Here is a 19,690-nt window from a genome sequence, read left to right as displayed (position 1 = left end):
ATAACGAGAGGAATAATTTTCATGTCTTAGTTTAAATAGGCGCCCACCTGTATAACGAGAGGAATAATTTTCAGTCTTAGTTTAAATAGGCGCCCACCTGTATAACGAGAGGAATAATTTTCATGTCTTAGTTTAAATAGGGCCATGTCCCCAGCGGATCAAGCAAAATGAAAACTAGTACTCAGAGGAGCAAAAGGCCCGTACCATCCCTCAAGTTCACAAAATAAAAGCATCGGAGGAAAACGCAGGCCGACAAAGAAGAAATCAGGCGTCCACCTGGAGAACAAGGACAAAAAAAGGAAGTAATCAGGCGTCCACCTGGAGAACAAGGACAAAGAAAAAGAAATCAAGCGTCCTCCTGGAGAACAAGGACAAAGAAAAAGAAATCAGGCATCCACCTGGAGAACAAGGACAAAGAAAAGAAGAAATCAGGCGTCCACCTGGAGAACAAGGACAAAGGAAGAAAGAAATCAGGCGTCCACCTGGAGAACAAGGATAAAGAAAAGAAGTAGAAATCAGGCACCCACCTGGAGAATAAGGGAATACAATTGAAGTATTGAAGCCAAAATCCCGCTCATATGAGAAAGGAGCACATTTAGAATCAATAAAGCAGAGGAATACAACAGGAATCCCCTGCAGGAAACAATAAAAATCCCCAGCACCGGGAATCAGAAGGCTACGGCTAAAATCCCCAGCATTCAACCAAGTCATAAATAGCAGAAGCTCGCCTCAAGAATGCGAGTCAACAGTCTAAGATGGTCAACAAAAGCTGGACACAAAAAGGGTATCAAGGTCTGCTCAAGAACTAGCACCTGCAACTAGCAAGTAGCAAGGTTCGAATCCAAAGTCTGTGTGAAGCACCATTCAAGACTCAAGATCAAGTTTCAGAAGACTTAAAGATAGGAATCCTTGTAACTAGTAGCTGATAGGCTTAGTTAGTCTTTTTCAGTTTTCATTTTTGTAATGACAGGACCGCGGACCGGAACCTCAACGGAACGGCACCTCGATCGGCTCTTCACCTCGGTACACTCTACCATCTCTCTCTCATTTTTCGAACTACACGTGGCCTGATTCCTGTATAACCAAGGATATGTAGGCAGCTCAGATACCAGGGCTCGGTCACATCCCCTTCCTTTCCGTAGTGTAGTCCCTCCAAGTAATGGTCGGGTCAAAAACATGTCTAGTCGTTCTTTGTCGGAAAACTCTTCGTGTTTCCAGTCAAAGAGGGGCAGCTGTAGACACCTGATTTTTGACCCTCCCCGAGAATTTTCACATTTTTAGCATAAATATGTAATTTAGGCCTAATATAGCTATTTTGACTATTTTTGCTTTATTTCGTCGCAAAAGAGGAAAATTACAAAAATATATATATAAATTTTAGTTTATGTATTTCTCATAAACTTGAAAAAATACAAAAATTGTACTTTATTTTTGTACTTTATATAATTTCGAAAATTACCAAAAATATAGTTCTATTAATGTTTTATAGTCATTTTAATTTTGAAAAATACAAAAATGTTACTTTATATTTTTATCTTTATATTAAAAACGAAAATTACCAAAAATATAGTTCTATTAATGTTTTATAGTCATTCTAATTTTGAAAAATACAAAAATGTTACTTTATATTTTATCTTTATATTAAAAACGAAAATTACAAAAAAATAGTTTTATTAGTATTTTGTAGTTATTTTAATCTTGAAAAAAAATATTAAAAAAGATCTAGTTTTGTGTTAATTATCAGTCTTATTTTTGTAGTTATTTTTGCTTACATAATCAGTTGAGCAACGTCGTGTTCCTATTTCTCGGGTCCGGGCAAAAGAATAATATTCGGGTTCAAACTACCCGGTTTTAGGCCTAATTTCGGACCTAGCCCATAATAATCCGAGTCCACCACACATGAGGGGACACGCGTGGGGAACACAGACGAAACACGATACACGGGGAACCCCACCACGCGTGGGGGACACAAGTCTCGAACCCCACCACGCGTGGGGCTCATTTTTCTTGGCAAAAGTTTACAAAATACACGGATAAACAAGCCAAGAGGGTCAGAGGTGAAGGACTGGAAATTTTTTTTTTGGCAAAGGCACTGTGGATCTCCTTCCTCCTTTGAACAAAAACCTAGCAAGAGCTACTGTCCCAGAAAAATCAGGAACACGCGCGACCACTCCTCCTCCTCCTAGCTCCATCCAACCAGTCCGGCGATCCTCCATTAAACCCGGCGATCACTGTTCATCTTCTTCCTCAAGAAAAGAAGAAGAACGAACGGAAACAACTATCGTTCCACTTCAAAACCCTACTCCATAGTTGTTTCCTCCTCACATCCGAACGACCCCCTTCCTGCTTCATCTTCCTCGTCGTAACCAACTCCACCCATCCCGTCCAGCTTCTCCATCGTTACTGTCCCCAAACCACTGTCCAAACGCCATAACCATCGACGAAAACCACCTCCATCACAAACCAGGCGCACCCTCGTCGCAACGAGCTCCCTCCGTCGACCAGTAGCCTCACCATCTTCACCAAACGACCCCTCACTTCAGGTCAAGCAGCAGTAACTGCCGCTGTGTTATCCAGCCACCCTCTCACGTCCAAACTCCAACCATCGCCACCAACCTCACGTCCAAGCACCATCACTGAACTCCGAAGTCGCCAAATGACCCCCAGTCCAGCGACGCCTCCCGCCATGAACCATTGCCCAAACGACCCTTCGCAAGCTTGCAACCAGTAGCCGCGTCGACCACAGCCCCAAACGACCCTCTATAGCTGTTTCCTCCTCATATCTAGACAATCCTTGGTTGTTGACAGTTGTGGGTCCGAGCTTTCTATTTCCATCGAGGTCGTCTTTAGTTCATCGAGGTCCGGTACGTCGAGGCGTTTGTCCGAGGTTCCGTCGTTGTTCAGTGAGATCCGGCTTGAGTTCCGTCGGGGGCGCTATTTGTCGTTCTAGGTTTGTCGAGGTTCGAAGGTTAGTGTTCTTCGTCCTTTGTTTCATTTCGTTCGATTCGCATATTATGGTTTAAGATGAATGTCAACAATGCAATTTTTGTCGTTTTTGTTAAAAATGTTCATCTTATGATTAGTTACTGCATATGCTTAAAGTAAATGTGAGAACATATTGTGAACTTAAGTTTTTGTACGAGAATGTCTACTTCTATGCATATATTTGTGTTTATTAAGGGAACAATTTGACATCCAGTGATTTGTTGCGAACATATGTGCTCGCATATATTATGTACTCTCGTTGTAATGGGTATGTGAACGTCTGAATGAAAAAATCATGACTACTAGCGTTTAAACTTTATTTCTCATTTGTTAGTAATGGAAGTTGGATTTAATAACAATAACAATACGTTAGCAAAGTTAGGAATAATAGGAACCCTATTAAAATTCTTAGAATTCGGGACAGGCCGCTTAGCGAATTTCACGGCCTTTCCCAAAATAACAATACGCTAGTTGCTTTAAGCGCGTATTTAATAATGTTACCTTCTTAACTCGGGTGCACATTTATGTGACCCAAATCCAAGTCTCAACGGAGTCGAAATGTGTTTCTAATCACGGGTACATTGATTGTGACGTGGTCTGAGACGCATTTCCATAACGTTGCAAATTCTTTTAAAAAAAATAATAATAATAAGATGAGGCGAGCCTCGCCAAATAAAAGGGACAAATTGCGGGGCCCTCACAAAATATATGTATTAAATACTTAGATTCTGGGATGGGCCGTTTAGCAAATTTCACGGCCCTACCCCAAAAATAATAATGCGCTAGTTGCTTTAGGCGCGACTTTAATAATGATATCTCCCTAAATTCGGGTGCACATTTATGTGACCCAAATCCAAATCTCAACCGAGTCGAGATATGTCAATAACCACGGGTGCATTGATGTAACGTGGTTCGAGATATGTTTTCACGACGTTGCAAGTCCTATAAAAATAACAGTGAATGATAAAAGCGGTTAAAAGATAAAATTGGCACATAAGTTCACATTTGTATAAAATCAGATAATCAAGCCGGATATAACAGTTGAGCGACCGTGCTAGAACCACAGAACTCGGGAATGCCTAATACCTTCTCCCGGGTTAACAGAATTCCTTATCCGGATTTCTGGTACGCAGACTATAATATAGAGTCATTCTTTTCCTCGATTCGGGATTAAAATTGGTGACTTGGGACACCCTAAATCTCCCAAGTGGCAACTCTGAAATAATTAAACCAATCCCGTTTCGATTGTCCTTTAATTGGAAAAACTCCCTTGTCCCCTCGCGGGGCGGAAAAAGGAGGTGTGACAAGGTGTATACGAGGGATTTGGGGACAAAGTCGATGGGTAAAGTATGTATTTTGCCAAAAAATTACAAAGAAATGTTGGGATTTCAAGTTTGCCTCTTTCCTACACAAGGAAGGATATATATACAAAAAGATACAGAGCAATCTTAAATTAGATACAATTCTTTATATGGAAAACTACAGCTATAAGACTCTTTTATAAAACATATCTTTCTATACCAAATATACCAAGAAATAAAAAGAAAAATAAAATATTGCACAATATTTTCTGAATTACCCCCCTCCCTCCCAAGTTGGAGCATGATGATGGAAAATGCCCAACTTGCAGAGTAGGAATTCAAATCGATCCTTTTCCAAAGCTTTTGAAAACACATCAGCAGGTTGCATAGAGGATTTCACAAAGGCAATCTGAATATTTCCAATTTAAATCTCATCACGAATGAAATGACAATCCACTTCAATGTGATTCATTCTTTCATGATAAACGTGATTAGCAGCAATATGCAAAGCTGATTGGCTGTCATAATGCAAACGTGTAGGATCAGAATGATTAACACCAAGTGAAGCCGACAACCCCTTTAACCATTTAAGTTCGCAAACCGTAATGGTCATAGAGCGGTATTCAGCTCCGACAAATGAATGAGACATTATGTGTTGCTTCTTAGTTTTTCAAGAAATATGTGAATTTTCCAAGAGAACAAAATATCCGGTCAAGGAATGTCGAGTCAATGGACAACCAGCCCAATATGAGTCATATAAGCATACAATCGCAAATCACAATTGGCTCTAAGCAGAATACCTTGACCAGGACTCCACTTCAAATAACGCACAACCCTCATTGCTGCATCTAAATATTTTTTCTTCGGATGTTGCATAAATTGAGCTAGAATATGCACTCGATATGATAATTCAGGGTTAGTAATTGTCAAGTAAATAAGCCGCCCAACCAGTCGTCGAAACTGGCTGGGATCATCAGTGTCATCTCCCGTAGCTAGAGCTAGCTTGTTTGTTCAAGATGAGTATTGGCTGGTTTAGCAGCAGGCAAACCAGCCTTAGATATAATATCCAAATCATACTTACGTTGACACAAGAAAATACCATCTGGATTGCGTGCCACTTCAATACCAAGAAAGTATTTCAATCTCCCCAGGTCCTTTATATGAAAACATTTATTCAAATAATCTTTGAATTTTTGTATTGATGTCTTATCATTAACAGAAATAATGAGATCATCCACATAGATGAGAATATTTAATTGAACCGAACCATCTCGAAATGTGAATAAAGAGTAATCTGAACAAGATTGTTTGAATCCATACCCTTTTAACGAAGCAGCTAGTTTAGCAAACCAGTATCGAGGTGCTTGTCGCAATTTATATAATGATTTTTGAAGGTGACACACCTTACCTAGTGTTGGAGAAACGAAGACATGAGGCATTTTCATGTATACCTCTTCGTCTAAGTCTCCGTAGAGGCATGCATTTTGTATATCTATTGTCCATGTAGTATTCTCTTTTATGTATTTCATATTCTATCTCCAGCATTCCTTTTTATTGCATATGCATATGTACTCGGTTCATGTCCTGTGGTTTTTATCCCCTTCATTCCCTATGAACTTCGACTACCAACTTGCACTGCAAATCTCATGGGAGTCCCATTTTCTCCCTTAGTTCGAGTCATCGACATCACACGTTCTTGTTGAATAATCCTTGAGTAGAATCGGTTCAAATTCGGCAACGATTCTCGACTTAGTATATTGGAACGCACTATTCTTTTTCACGTTTTGTTTCTAGTTCTGCAGTGAGATTGCATTTTCATCCACCACATCTACAAATTGGAATCTGATCATAGTTGGTCAGTTTATCCCAAATCATCTTGAGTGGACCATAACATGCAACTATGTTCTGCCCATCTTGCTTGCAATTTGCAAGATCTAATTTCAATTGTTGCACTCTAGCACCATTTTCAACAGAGAGTCGCTGCTTAATATTCTCCCACAAGTCTTTCACATTTTCCATTTGAGATATGGTTGAGCGAAGCTTGGGTTCGATAATATGTTGAAAATCTAGGAAACCAACATTGAATTTACAGTCCACCGATCTTCAATATCGGTAGAATCTTTTTCTGGTTGTTTAACAATTCCATCAATGAACCCATATTTTTTCTTGGACCTGATAGCAGTCCGAACGGCTAACGCTCATTCATAATAGTTTTCCTCTCCGCACTTGGGTAATAATATTACCCATGTTATCATCCGAATTCAGTAGATACAGGCTCGTAGTTTTCTTGTTAGAACTAGAGGTTTCTTCTTCTTTAGGAGTCATGGCTCTGATACCATGAAAAAACTACAAGAAAAATTGGGGTTTCAAGTCAGTCTCTTTCATTCACAAGGAAGGATATATATACAAAAAGATACAGAGCAATCCTAAATTAGATACAATTCTTTATATGGAATACTACAACTATAAGACTCTTTTACCAGACATATTTTTCTATACCAAATATACCAAGAAATAAGAAAGAAAAATAAAATATTGCACAATATTTTCCCAATAGATTGCGATGCCCAAACTACAAAAAAAGCAAGTGTAACTATATCTGAAGTTCTACAGCCTAATTTGTGACGTTCAAATGTACAGGGAGGTGAACCTATTTTTAAGATCTATGCAGGCAGACATTAAATGAAATTTACACTTAGATTTAACACACGTATACGATGTCGTTTCCCTCGATGAGAAAACTCCTAAACCCTAAAAATCACCAATATAAGCTTCCTGAAGGAAAAAAAAGGCTGCAACCCCATCGCGGAAGTTCCAGTTATGGGAGAGATAAGATGCAGATCTTCGTGAAAACCCTAACGGGGAAGACCATCACCCTTGAAGTCGAATCCAGCGATACCATCGACAATGTCAAGGCCAAGATTCAGGACAAGGAAGGTAATTCACCTGTTAAAGTTTCTATTTTCTTAAGTTTAATTGCTTCTCATATTTGAGCTCTGGAAATGAAATGGTATCCATATGAAATTAAATCAATTTAGCAATAGTGGGCATCTCTTATATGAATTCATGGGCTCGTTTCTAGGTATTCCACCGGACCAGCAGCGATTGATCTTTGCTGGTAAACAGCTTGAAGATGGGCGTACACTGGCTGATTATAATATCCAAAAAGGTTTGTGTTCGATGAAAAGTTTGCAATATAAGCAATTGTTTTATTGTTAGCTTGTTTTTTTAGTTAATATCTTTTGTATAAAACAGAGTCGACTCTGCATCTTGTCCTGAGGCTCCGTGGAGGGAATCATTGAACCGTCTCTTATGGCCTTGGCCAGGAAATACAACCAGGATAAGATGATTTGCCGCAAGTAAGTTCTCCGCTGAACAACGCAGCTTTGAGTTTCATTTACTTATCTCGATCATTTGCTGAACTCTACATGTCAGGAATCGAAACTGTTAAGTATATGTATTGGTTCTTTATGTTCCTTTAGAGCCCAGTGAAAGTAAATGCTTTCAGAAGATGTAATATTTTCACTTAAACATCAACTCTTTAAGATGGCCAGTAAGCTTGGATGCCATTTGTGTGTCATTGTCCTAACTTGCTCCTGATAGTGAATATAAACTTTTATCATGGGGATGAAATGGAATAATGTTGAAAGATGGTGTTTTGAAGCTGTGGGTGGGGTTTAGTCCAAAAAACCTCTGTGGTGGAGCTGCACCCTGAATGCGAAACTAACAATATTAAAGCTGCTTCGTGCTTAGCTGAAGGAAAAGTTAAGGTTCTTAGAGGGTATCTGATGTATAAAAAACTACCAAATATTATCTACCTATGAACCCTGTTTCTAGATCTTCCACTATAGCTGTTCTACTACACTCAATTATGTTTTACCATTTATATAGATATGATACAAAGTTAGCATGAGAAGACATTTGCTAGAATATGGTGTAATTTTATTTTGAAATGGTAATATGGTGTACATTTGTCGTTCACCCAAGAAAATGTTGACAGGTTAGTTCTCACTTTTGTCATTGTTAAAGGAAAGTTTTACAGAGTAGTGGCTTGACTGATCATGTTGTATGGGGCGGACTGTTGGCCAGTCAAGACTTCTCATGTTCAGAAGCTAAAAGTTGCGGAGGCGAGGATGCTGAAATGGACGTGTGGTCATACTAGGAGGGATAGGATTAGGAATGGAGATGTTCAAGATAAGGTGGGAGTGGCCTGTGTGGTGGACAAGACACGTGAAGCTAGGCTGAGATGGTTCGGGCACGTGAAGAGGAGAAGCACAAATGCCCCTGTGAGGAGGCGTGAGAGATTGGCTATAACAGGTTTAAGGATGGGGCGTGGTAGACCAAAGAAATATTGGGGAGAGGTGATCAGACAGGACATGGCACATCTTCAACTTATCGAGAATATGTCCTCGATAGGAGGGTGTGGAGGTCGAAGATTAGGGTTGTAAGTTAGTTGGTAGTCGAGCGTATTTTCTTTCCAAACCCGTACTTCCTTCCCTAGTTGTAGTACTAGTGTTATTCTTGTGTTCCCTATTTTTAGATCGATATTATTACTTGATGTTTCCTTTGCTTCATTTTTATTTTTTCTTTGTTGTCACTATTTCGTTTTTCGAAGTTCTTTGTCATTATTATTGTGATTTTACTTTATTGAGCCTAGGGTCTTCCAGAGACAGCCTCTCTATCTTCACAAGGTAGGGGTAAGGACTGCGTACATACTACCCTCCCCAGACCCCACTTATGAGGATATACTGGGTATGTTGTTATATCATTTGATGGCTCAATGATTATTGCACATAAATTTTGAGTGCTCGCCAAGGTCCTTTCCATCTAGTGCTTTGCTTTTATGTTTGCAGTGGTGAAATAGAAATGTGCATGTGGAGTTGTGTTTTTTATGCCATCCATTTATCCAGCACTCTGGTGTATACTCATGTTTTCGCTACAGGTGCTATGCCCGTCTGCATCCTCATGCCGTAAACTGCAGGAAGAAGAAATGTGGCCATAGCAACCAGGTATCTTCTTGAGTTTCTGCAACATTTTCTATCATGTATGTTCAACTTGAGTCTCCATACATTTGATGATTTCTTTCGTTACTTGCTTTGCAGTTGAGGCCAAAGAAGAAGATCAAGTAAACAGGAGGTTGCATTTGCTGTCTAGATGCTATGCCAATTGCATGATTTTGTAGTTCTTTGCTTAGCTCACATTTTGGTGGCTCTATTGTTGTCTGTTTAACTGCAGCACACATTTGTTTCAACTTCAGTTTCATTTACAGAAAGAATTTAGTGCTCATTTTGAGTTTGGTATGATTATGAGCCGTGTTTTTATTTGTTATCTTCTGTGGCCCTGTTTCTGTTCTTACCAGTAGTATCTGAGACTACTCGAGGAAATGTTGATACGTGTGTTGTGACCCAACGCTCAGCTTTGATAGATATCTAAAATTTACACATTTTTTAGAAAATGCCCCTCTAAAGAGCAAATGAATATGTGAAAATGATCCAGATGTGTACATTGGTATCCTTTAACTCGATTGCTGCCTTCTCCTAGTATATCATCCTAAACGTATCCATTATGTGGAGAAGTTATCACTTTGTCTGAAATACGTTTTGGATCATCTTGCGTGGAGAATCAAGAGCCGCGTATTCTAATTGGAGCAATTCATCAGAAGTGAGTTGCCAACCAAGGGCTCCTAAATTCTCTTCAGCTTGTTTTACAGACTTGACTCCAGGGATAGGAATTGTACCCTTGGATATACACCAGTTGATAGCTATCTGCAATGCAACTCTATGTTACTTGCCTGCGAAAAAAATAACTACCAACATGCAATAGTAATATCGGAGCACAGAGTTTTTGAAAAATATGAATGAATTAGAGCAAGAGTAAACAGTTCTCTTATTTCTAGAAATTGAGAGGTAAAGTGGTCAGCTTCTGCTGGAATACTCTTATAATTCAGCCATGGTATATCCTGCAGGAGGGTTCAAAACTGATGTACGTTTGTTTTCCAAACAATGCTCTATGTCGAAAACGTCATAGATAGACTAGAGATACTCGGTCCGTCTAGCAATATGATATCCTATTCGCTACTACCAAAAAGAAAAAGAAAAAATAGACGAAGAATGGGGAAGCAAATGAAAGGGAAGAACCTTGAATTCAGCTGTTAATCAATATTGTCTGTGAACAGATTAAAATTCTTTGTTGAGAACCTATTCTCCTCAAGTTCCAGTTTTTTTTTGTTTTGTTTTTGCTTCACAAGTTAGATGCATCTATATCTAGAAAGACTAAGGACTTTGACCATATTTTCCCACTCTAGTTTTGTGGTGTTGCTCGTCTGGTTACGGATTCTTTTAAGGGAAACATATGTTGAATCTATCTCCACCAAAAAGTCAGCCTATTTTGCAACCTTTCATCCTTCACATCCTTCAGTGAGAACTTTCCCTAATCACGAATAAAGTACTTGAGAAAGCAGTACTCTGGCAAGCAGACAGCGTTGGTGATAAATTTAGACTTAATTGCATGAAGGGACTAATACCGGATAGGTAGTGAAGCAAAATAAAAGAAAGAACAATTCATTGCAGTAGATGATATTGATTGATAATACACTCTGCTTAAGTGTTATAGCATTTGAAAGAGAGCTGATGAAAGCATACTTTATTAGCACAAAAGAAACGCGGTGTATTTCCTTTTGACATGTATCTTCAAATTTAACAAATTGTGAGTGAGGAAACAGACTCAAACTGTTAAGATCAATGCCATGGAGTCTGGAGTAAAGAGAAACAGGGAGTACTAGATTCTTTCTAAACTTTGTGGACTAAGGGTTGTAGCTTTGACAAACAATGTGAGTATGAAAAATGACCTTAAGTACATACCAACTGCTTTTTGTGGGTATACACGAGTAATGTCAAGGCCAGGTTAAAGGAAGTAAATTTTAGTAAAGACAAACTATACTTTCACAAGGCTCAGAAAAATCCTACTAAATTAACAGCCTGAATGGACTAAACCTCTGCACGAGAGCAAACAGTTCTTAGATCGCTACTCAGGAGCTTAAAATGCAAGATGTAAAATAACTCCAGAATAATGCTTTTCATTATTTCAAACACCAATACTATATGAAAGGCCTACTAGATGAGAATACTGAACCAGCAGTGAGATTGCAGTGCCCTGCTTGTCTGTATTAAAGAGCTGAATAGAAAGTATCATAATACAGATGGAAGAGCATTCCACTAAAATTTCAAAAAGCGTTTACCTGTGGTATTGTTTTCCGACGTCGTTGAGCTATTTCTTTCAGTGAGGTAAGTAATGGCTCCAATCCAGGTAGAATTTGTCTAAAGAGTAGTCCCCTACAAGTGATGTTTTACGTTGAGAAAAGTATCAAATAGTAGCTTGAGCTATACCTGCTCATTTACTAGTTAGAAAAATTAAAACTTGAGAAGAAATTGAGAGTGCGTACCTTGGCCCAGGTGGAAGATTTGAGGGTGTATATTTCCCAGTGAGCATACCAAGACCAAGAGGACTGTATGCTATGACCCGTATGCCTAGAGAATCACATACATTTTTCATCTCCAATTGATCATTTCCCATACTCAGCAATGAAAATTGTACCTGATGTTGGAGAGGTCACAGGATTAAGATTGTGGCACTAAAGCGCGCAACGACTTGAAGCAATTTAAGTACAATCTGGTGATATGGAATTTGATGAGTGCTAAAAATGCTTGAACATCAGAGGTGGTTGTTTCTCTTTTTCTTTTTTTGAATAATGGTGATATCAAGGCTAGCTTGCGCGGCCTCAACAAATCCACCGTATACCTGCTACCTTCTACTAGCACAAGTACCGGGTAAGTTTGTCCCATTAGAGCAGATTGTCTTCATTATCTTTAGACTTCCCAGAAATAACACATTGTTGGCTGTTACCTCTTTTAAACAACATAGAATTCCACACTCTGTATATCTAACTTGGGCATCGTACATAAAATATTGTATTTGCTTCTGAAGAGAAAGTTAACTGCATACTTCATAGTAAAGTAGGAAAAAGACTCAGGCACCTGGGCTGAGCGCAAAGGAACTCCTCGGTCATCAAGATATTTGTGTATTTTCAGCAGCTGCTTTGGTCCATAGTTGCTCACCCCAACTGCACGAACTAAACCCTACACGAGAGAAAAATTGTCACCCCAACTGCACAAACTAAACCCTACACGAGAGAAAAATTGTGCAACAATATGAATCTATCAGGTACTTTATCCATTAGTGATAATCAAGACCAGATTTAGCCGAAAGTAGAGTCAGAAGCATTTGTACAAGTGACAGAATGACACCGCAACTTTGATCTCCCCTCACACTAAATGGTCAAACAATGAACGCGATTCTAAATAAATACTTTGAGTTATTAGTAACCTTCTCGTACATGGCAACTAAACCATCCCAAAGTGCTCGTTCCTGCAGAGGTGCATAATTTGCAGTTGACCAGTGCAATTGTCCTATTCCAATTTGCTCAATTTGCATCCTATCCAGAGAAGACCTGACACAAAGTTCTAATTAAGAAAGCATCTTGTTGGTTCATATGAAACAGCTAAATAATGAGGCTAATGTCTTCTGCAGTACTCTTAAAAGTTTGTTATACCAGATAAAGGAGTAGATAATGTAAATTAGTGCACTTCCGACAAACATGTAATTTTGATCGAGTGAAAATATAGATATATTTTCCCTATAAAACTGGAGTTTTGATAATCGGATTATCAGTATGATCAAAAGAAATGAGGATAGGGCAATACTTGCAAGCATTCACAAATTGTCCAGGTGTTAGACGCCATGGGTATGCTGCAAACTTTGTTGCAATCACAATGTCATTCTTTACTTGCTTGTCTCCTGAAAACATGAGCAGTCAAAAACTTAGAAAACAAAAAAGAATGTCCACTGCCATTAGAATTGGGTAGCCTTGATATATGTAATGAGCACCAAATGCTCAAAGAGCAGTCCAACAGTCAGTCCACCCTGCAGGTGAGCATAGCTACTATCCCTTTTCTGCTTCTCTTCCTATTTCACTATGAGTCGAAGGTACCATGTAACTCGAAGTTAAAGAATGTCACAGGTTTACATAATTTATGAGAGCACCAAACAAATCTTCGAGACAACATACAAAATTAAACAAGAAAAGTTGGGAGCTAAACGAAATTCAGTGCTGCTCTATGTTTCCATAAATGTGAAACAACTAAGAATTTCACTGTGAAACAAACGTGTCTTAAGATAGGATCATATGAATTGGCAATGTAACTAAGCCTACTTCCTGAAGAGAATAATTCATAAGTATCTGATTTGGCTATTCAAACTTTCTAATGAATTAGTCCATGAAATGCTCAAAAGAGGACAAAGCAATGTCACCTGGAAACTCACGAATGAATTTTCCGAGAAGTTTCTCACTTTGTCCATTTAACCTTCCAGTCCCATAAGAATCAGCCGTATCAAATAAGTTGATGCCATTCTCCACAGCAAGATTGAAAGTGCGCTGAAGTTCAGAGTCCATAGAATCTTGATAACCCCAGAGAAGCTGATTTCCCCATGCCCAAGTACCAAACCCCATTGGAGATACTGTCAAAGGTCCCATCTTTACCTATTAATTCAACTCAATTAACCTTGATTTTCCCAATTCATGAAACTAGCAAAAGGGGATGAAATAGTACATTGAAGAAAGTACCTTTTGCCATGGCCAGAAACGGGGAATTTTGAGGGATTTGAAAACAGAGGAGGATGGAACAGCATCATTTGTGGGACTACTACATCTGAAGTAAGAAATTGATTTTGATCCTGGAAGCGAGCGAGCCATTGCTCTGTGAGCTTAGGGTGAGAAAGGATGCTGATAACTGATAAGAGGTTGTTCGACCGTCAGATGAATTTGGATAAACCGAGAATTTTAAGCTGAAAAACGCTATAGATAATAATCCAAAAAAAAATAAAAAAGGAAAAAAAGTTGACGGCTGTGGGATTTGAACCCACGCCCTTTCGGACCAGAGCCTAAATCTGGCGCCTTAGACCACTCGGCCAAACCGTCGTTATGTTTTAATACCTGTCTTCTAGTTTTATTTAACGTAGTGATTCCACAAAAAGAGCAGCCATTTTTTCACGGTTTCTTCCTGTTGGATCTTCTGCACCGTACCATTAAGTTTTTTGTGCTGAAACCATACGTCTTCCAGTTGAGAATTTACCTAATTGGTGACTCTAGCTTTCAAGAATTTGTTGATTACTTACTTGCCTTTCTTATTTAAGTCGATTATGTGTGTGTCGCAATGTAATTTGCAGTATATTAATCCCCTCTTTTCTTAGACAAAACTGAATCTCTATCGTTCCTACTTTTTAATTACTTACCTAATGGAGGGATGACTGGGAAAAACGCCACACTGAAAAGAGAAGGAGGAATATCTAATGATGGTGAGCCTAACCAGTAAATACCCAGCAGTCCTTTTCCTTCAATTTTCTGTTCCTTGTTTTTACATTTTGCTCAGAGTGATTGTTATTGTATTAACCGTCACTTGTTCCAGAATTGAAGTTCTATGCACTCAATTAAAATCATTTGCTGCAGCTTCAGACTAATAGAGGTACATCCGTAATACATGTTTCTACTCTGGTGATTTTATATGGTTAGCAGTTGTATCGCACTTTAGGAATTTCATTTACATAACTTACTATAAAAATCTAGTGTAATGGGCAATTTGAAGACCGAGTATGTCTCTTTTGTCTGATTAAAGTCACACCCCAAGAAAAAGGGGGTGTTTTTGTTTTGTTTATTTCTTTCTCTTTTCCTCTCTCATTGCATGTATTATATTTTTTCAGCAACAAATTTTCTAAGCTTTTTTTATGAACAACAAAAAAGTTTTGGAGAAAACTAAAGCATGCATCTTGTTCATTCACAAGCAATGCCTCTGCTGTTTGTGTTACTACTCCTCTCAAAGACTAGAATCATTTTTATCAAGCTAAATTCTGATTCTTGGGCACAATAGAAAAGCATATAACGGAAAGCTGGGCTATAGATTCCTCCTTCTATTCTCCTACTACTCTGACTCTATTAATTGTGAAAAGAGAGTTTCTATACAACTGTGAGGCTCAGAAATCCCACAACTTGGAATTTCCACATGATTGATTGAAGCTGCTACCTAAGCCAACACACCACTGTTCTAAGGAATTGTCTCCTAATTCCTCAAGGTTCCAAAACTCTGCTTCTTCTTTGGGAGCGAAGTATTTATCTGTTTCTTCTGCTGTATCATCATCCTGATCTTCCTTTATCCTCTTGTGGTCAAATCTTGCATTTGAGCAACCTGGACTATCTTTCAACTCTAAGTCTGTTCCTCCATTTTCTGAGCTTGTGTACATTTCATTGTCTTTCAAATCTTCGCTTCTGCTGCCTCTAGCAAGGTTGTTTTCTAGCTGATCATTTAATATCTCCAACTGTTTGAAAAAAACAATCTTTATTAGCTTCTATAAGTTGGCTTTCACTGTTAGAAAAGAGGATACAAAGTAAAATGAAAAAGAATACCTGAATGAGCAGTTTCTCCTTTTCAGTCTTCAAGGATTGGAATTGCATGTTTAAATGGTCAAATTTTGCTTTGAGTACTATATATTCGTTCTCTAATTGCTTTGATTTCCATCTAGCCCTTTTATTCTGAAACCAAATAGCTACTTGGCGCGGCTGCAGCCCAAGATCTCTTGCCAACTGCAGCTTCTTTCTTGGCTCAAGCTTTGTCTCTAGTCTAAACATGGACTCAAGCAACTTGACTTGTTCATCAGTAAACCTTTTACCATTTTCAGTATTCTTCTTTAAGGAGTTGGGACTCTTAGATTTTTCCAGTTCTTGAGATTCTTCTGGTTCCATTACTTTGTTGAGTTCCAAGTCAGAGAAAGGTGTTCTGTTGTCAATTGTGTATTCAACTGGATATATGGAGAATATTTTATTAGCAGGGCAGCTATGTTTAAAACTTGTATATGTGTCTTGATCTAATATATAGTCACCTATATGAGAAGTATCTCCTGTGGTTGCTTTCAGGTGATTGGGACTTTTGGTTTGCTGGTTGATTCAAGCCTATTGTCTAAGCTGTCGTGTATCCTTTTCCAACCTCTCTCTTCTGGATATTTTTTTGATATCTTTTTAATTCTCAGGGATACCTTCCAGGTTTTTGTTTTTGTTTTCAAAGTGAGTAACTTATTGTCTTAAGTTATCTTTCCCCATCAGCCTTTTGGCAATTCCTTTAAGTATAAGCTCGTTGCATTGATATTTTAATTTTTAAGTTATAATTTATCATCATACTTCAAGATATCAGCTTGATATTTAAACAGTGTAGGAGCATCGGTATGGGATAAGGATAACTATGACAACTCTGACTCTTGCATGTAATCTCTGTACACAAAAGGGGAATTCAGATCCCATTTTTAAAGCCATATACATGTGTGATATAAATATGAGTTGTGCACTTAAAGGGTATGACAGAGCACAGAGTTAAAGTTACTGTATTCGTAATTAAATTAAATAAATAAATATTATATATATACACACACATTTAATGAACTTTTTGCTACAAACAGCATTTAATACAAATAATTGGGTTCCGCTGAACCCGTACCTAATATGCTAGCTCCGTCTCTGCCGGTACGATGGTGTGCACTTCTTGTGTGCTGTTTTGTAGTATTGGAGAAGTTTTTGCTGATAATTGTTCATATGTTTCTGACAGAATTAAAGGTTTTATACAGTTGTTGTGGGATCGTAGAAATGCATACGATCATGTTACTTCTATTCAGCATGTATTCAGACATACGTGTAACATATTTTACATACATGGAGAGAGACGTTTTGGAAGTAAATGAATTAAATGGACTGTACATAAAGACGGTAAGATAATGGAAATGGTCGCCTAATAGCTACAAAAGAGATAGCTTTTTGATTCTTGTATTATTATTAATAATCATGAGGAGGAAGAAACAGCCAACTTTAGGAATTTAACTTCAACTCAAGATTCCAATTTAAGATTTTAATTACACCCACGTATTCTTTGCTGAATTTTGATTCCTGAAATTTGCCCTTTAGACTTGAAGTGTCTCCTATACTATATACAGGTGTCATATGATTTATGGTATCTTTCTTTTTTAGCTGTAAATTTTGAAAGTGTCCTGAGCAATCTTGTCAATTGTGATAAGCTCGATCCAGAGTTAAGTGAGGAAAAAGTTATGGCTAAATGGTAGGTGAAGTTGCTATTCGTTATTATTAGATATAAACGTGCTCGATGGTTTGCTGTATTATTTTTTTGCTTCATGTGTTAGGAGGTGAGAAGTAGTGACAAATTCAGAGTTTAGGCGTTGTATGTTATGAGTTGAGAGAACGAGTTCTGAAATGTATATCTCTAACTCTCTCTATATATATAATGGGTAACCCTTTCATAAAACAAGTAAAATAATTATTTTAGGCCCCATTTTTTGTTAAACCTAATAGGTTGGGTATAAGTTAAAAAAATTTATGAAGTGAAAAAATTTGATTTCTTGAAGAAGGATTATGAAACTGCTATGATTTTTGCCAAGGAAATTACACTTAAATGAATATTGAACCCAACTTTTGTAGCAAACGTGTGATATATAAGAAGTGGCAATTTGATGAGAATGTTGATAATGAAATCTCAAAATCTTTCGAAGTGTCCGTTAGAGTTGATTATTTTTATACATAGTAGCAAGGCTATTTTTTCCCTTCAAATAGATTTGAACAATTCAAAGCATGTAAAAATATTTTTAATTTTCTATTTAGCGGTAAAAACTAAGATCACTAGATGATGAAAATGTGAAAAATATTAAATGTTCCTTAAAGCATAATAATCAATTTGATAGTGATGGTTTAGATTTATTTTCTGAATTAAAAGTATCAAGAAAAATAGTACAATTAGAAGATGGAGTAGCAGTTTAATTGTTACACTCAATCAAATATAAATATTTTATTCTTTTTCAAATATCTATATTGGTTGTGGAATAATGTTAATAAAAAAAATAGACTTCAAATAAATAAAAAAAAATAAAAAGTTAAGGTCCCTCGTAAAATTTAGCTAATATTATATCGAATATAGCTTATATATATATATATATATATATATATATATATATATATATATATATATATATATATATATATATATGTATTGAATTATATCAATCCGGCGAACCTATGGTGGAATCCACCTCTGTTGAGAAGGGCTGGTTACGTTGAAATGGATGGCCTTATTTTTGAGGAATATAATATAATGTTTCTGGATGCTACATTACTTACATGTTAACATTCCATTTCTATGTGGTGACACGTCCTTTTGCCCTATTTTCTTGATAGGGAGAGAGCTGGGATTTAATATCAAGTTAGACGATTCATGTTAGAGATGTATATTGTAGCTGAAGTACACAAATGAACCCAAGAACTTAAAGAATGAGATTATAGTTATCTACTTATCTTAATGTAATCTTGTTTTATGTGGGTATTTCTTTAGTGGGGCTTAACAAATCTCTCTTTTGAGACTTTTGATTGACTTCTGAATTCTTTGTACTGACCCCAAAAAAGAAAATATTATTGCTGCTAGTTTTCTCACTTACCATGTCCTAAGGTTTAAGTCTGTCAATGGATTTGCTGGTAATTGATGCAAGATAATGTTAAATTTATACAAAGAAAGAATTTTGTAGGAACCTTTTTTTTTTCAATATAGGAACCTTTAAGAATAGAGAAAGATAAAACTCCAGGTTCAAAACAGTCATTGTCAAAAGGGGTCTGCATTGCCTTAAGATTTTTTAATTGTGAAAATGACATTGTATAATTGCTCTTAGCCATATATATATAAATTTTATATACTTTTGCTGAATTTTGATAATTTCCGACCATGTTTAAAAGTGATCTTCACACATGTTGATATTTATTCCGAGTTTTATTATTCCTAACTAGTAGTTCTATGCTTGTGGGAGTCAATAAAACTATCCCCACCTATCAAATTTTGTTGGTGCATTGCACCTTCTCTCTTGCTACTCTTTCTAGTACCAACTCCTTGAAAATGACACCCAAATTTGTCCTAAACGGCCATGATTAGTCTTTCCATTTCAATTAGCAGGGTATGCACCAGATGCTTTTTGTAATGTAATTTTCAACATTCTTGGAGCGACATGTGTTTTTTTAAGTAATTAAGTGGAATACTAAACTTTTTGTTTAATTATCTGACTTAATCAATTCATATTCAAACTTTGTTTATAACAAATTAAGTAGATTGATTTCAAGCTTAATAAGGAAGGTTGTGGACTTATAAATTGAAATAGGCACGTACAAGCTCTACTATTTCAAACTTCAAAAAAAATATGCCTGTAGACTTATAGGCTATAGCTCGGATTTTTTTAAAAATTTTTTAAGTTACATCAGGAAGTGG

At 37.2% G+C, this 19,690-nt stretch overlaps 2 protein-coding genes, 1 long non-coding RNA gene, 1 other non-coding gene and 1 pseudogene across 6 annotated transcripts; 2 read left to right on the top strand and 3 right to left on the bottom strand.

Annotated features, from left to right (window-relative positions):
* Positions 1-6,988: 6,988 nt before the first annotated feature.
* On the top strand, positions 6,989-9,609 carry LOC104244378 (ubiquitin-ribosomal protein eL40 fusion protein-like; annotated as a pseudogene).
* Positions 9,610-9,684: 75 nt separating this feature from the next.
* Positions 9,685-14,183, bottom strand: LOC104244379 (pyridoxal reductase, chloroplastic). 3 transcript variants are annotated; one of them, XM_009799788.2, is made up of 8 exons: positions 13,966-14,183; positions 13,653-13,881; positions 13,046-13,139; positions 12,669-12,792; positions 12,320-12,421; positions 11,728-11,879; positions 11,524-11,617; positions 9,685-10,051 (listed from the first exon to the last, which is right to left on the bottom strand). In XM_009799788.2, the coding sequence occupies exons 1-8, from the start codon at positions 14,092-14,094 to the stop codon at positions 9,866-9,868; spliced, it is 1,110 nt and encodes a 369-aa protein (XP_009798090.1). In that variant the 5' UTR covers positions 14,095-14,183; the 3' UTR covers positions 9,685-9,865. The 3 variants fall into 3 exon arrangements, with proteins under 3 accessions (XP_009798090.1, XP_070027177.1, XP_070027178.1); XM_070171076.1 differs by having other exon boundaries at positions 13,665-13,881; XM_070171077.1 differs by having other exon boundaries at positions 13,653-13,859; positions 13,966-14,098.
* A 56-nt stretch (positions 14,184-14,239) lies between these two features.
* Positions 14,240-14,319, bottom strand: TRNAL-UAG (transfer RNA leucine (anticodon UAG)). The gene has a single exon. It is a non-coding gene; the product is annotated as a tRNA-Leu (tRNA).
* LOC104244381 (uncharacterized) lies at positions 14,285-16,511 on the top strand. The gene is made up of 2 exons (XR_715481.2): positions 14,285-14,863; positions 16,306-16,511. It is a non-coding gene; the product is annotated as an uncharacterized lncRNA (long non-coding RNA).
* Positions 15,139-16,485, bottom strand: LOC104244380 (homeobox-leucine zipper protein ATHB-7-like). Its single transcript, XM_009799790.2, has 2 exons — positions 15,799-16,485; positions 15,139-15,710 (listed from the first exon to the last, which is right to left on the bottom strand). Exons 1-2 carry the CDS (start codon positions 16,132-16,134, stop codon positions 15,369-15,371), a joined length of 678 nt encoding a protein of 225 aa, XP_009798092.1. The 5' UTR covers positions 16,135-16,485; the 3' UTR covers positions 15,139-15,368.
* Positions 16,512-19,690: the final 3,179 nt, after the last annotated feature.

Source organism: Nicotiana sylvestris, chromosome 3 (assembly GCF_000393655.2).
Source record: "Nicotiana sylvestris chromosome 3, ASM39365v2, whole genome shotgun sequence".
Classification (NCBI taxonomy): Eukaryota; Viridiplantae; Streptophyta; class Magnoliopsida; order Solanales; family Solanaceae; genus Nicotiana; species Nicotiana sylvestris.
The sequence above is the reverse complement of the archived record's forward strand: the minus strand, read 5'-3'. Positions and strand labels throughout refer to the sequence as shown.

Coding starts and splice junctions, on each gene's coding strand:
- LOC104244379 (XM_009799788.2), bottom strand. CDS start 14,094: ATGGCTCGCTCGCTTCCAGGATCAAAATCAATTTCTTACTTCAGATGT. Junction 12,793..13,045: donor CAATTTGTGAATGCTTGCAA/GTATTGCCCTAT, acceptor ACTTTGTGTCAG/GTCTTCTCTGGATAGGATGC. Junction 11,880..12,319: donor TTCCTTTGCGCTCAGCCCAG/GTGCCTGAGTCT, acceptor CTCCAACATCAG/GTACAATTTTCATTGCTGAG.
- LOC104244380 (XM_009799790.2), bottom strand. CDS start 16,134: ATGGAACCAGAAGAATCTCAAGAACTGGAAAAATCTAAGAGTCCCAAC. Junction 15,711..15,798: donor AGGAGAAACTGCTCATTCAG/GTATTCTTTTTC, acceptor TTTTTCAAACAG/TTGGAGATATTAAATGATCA.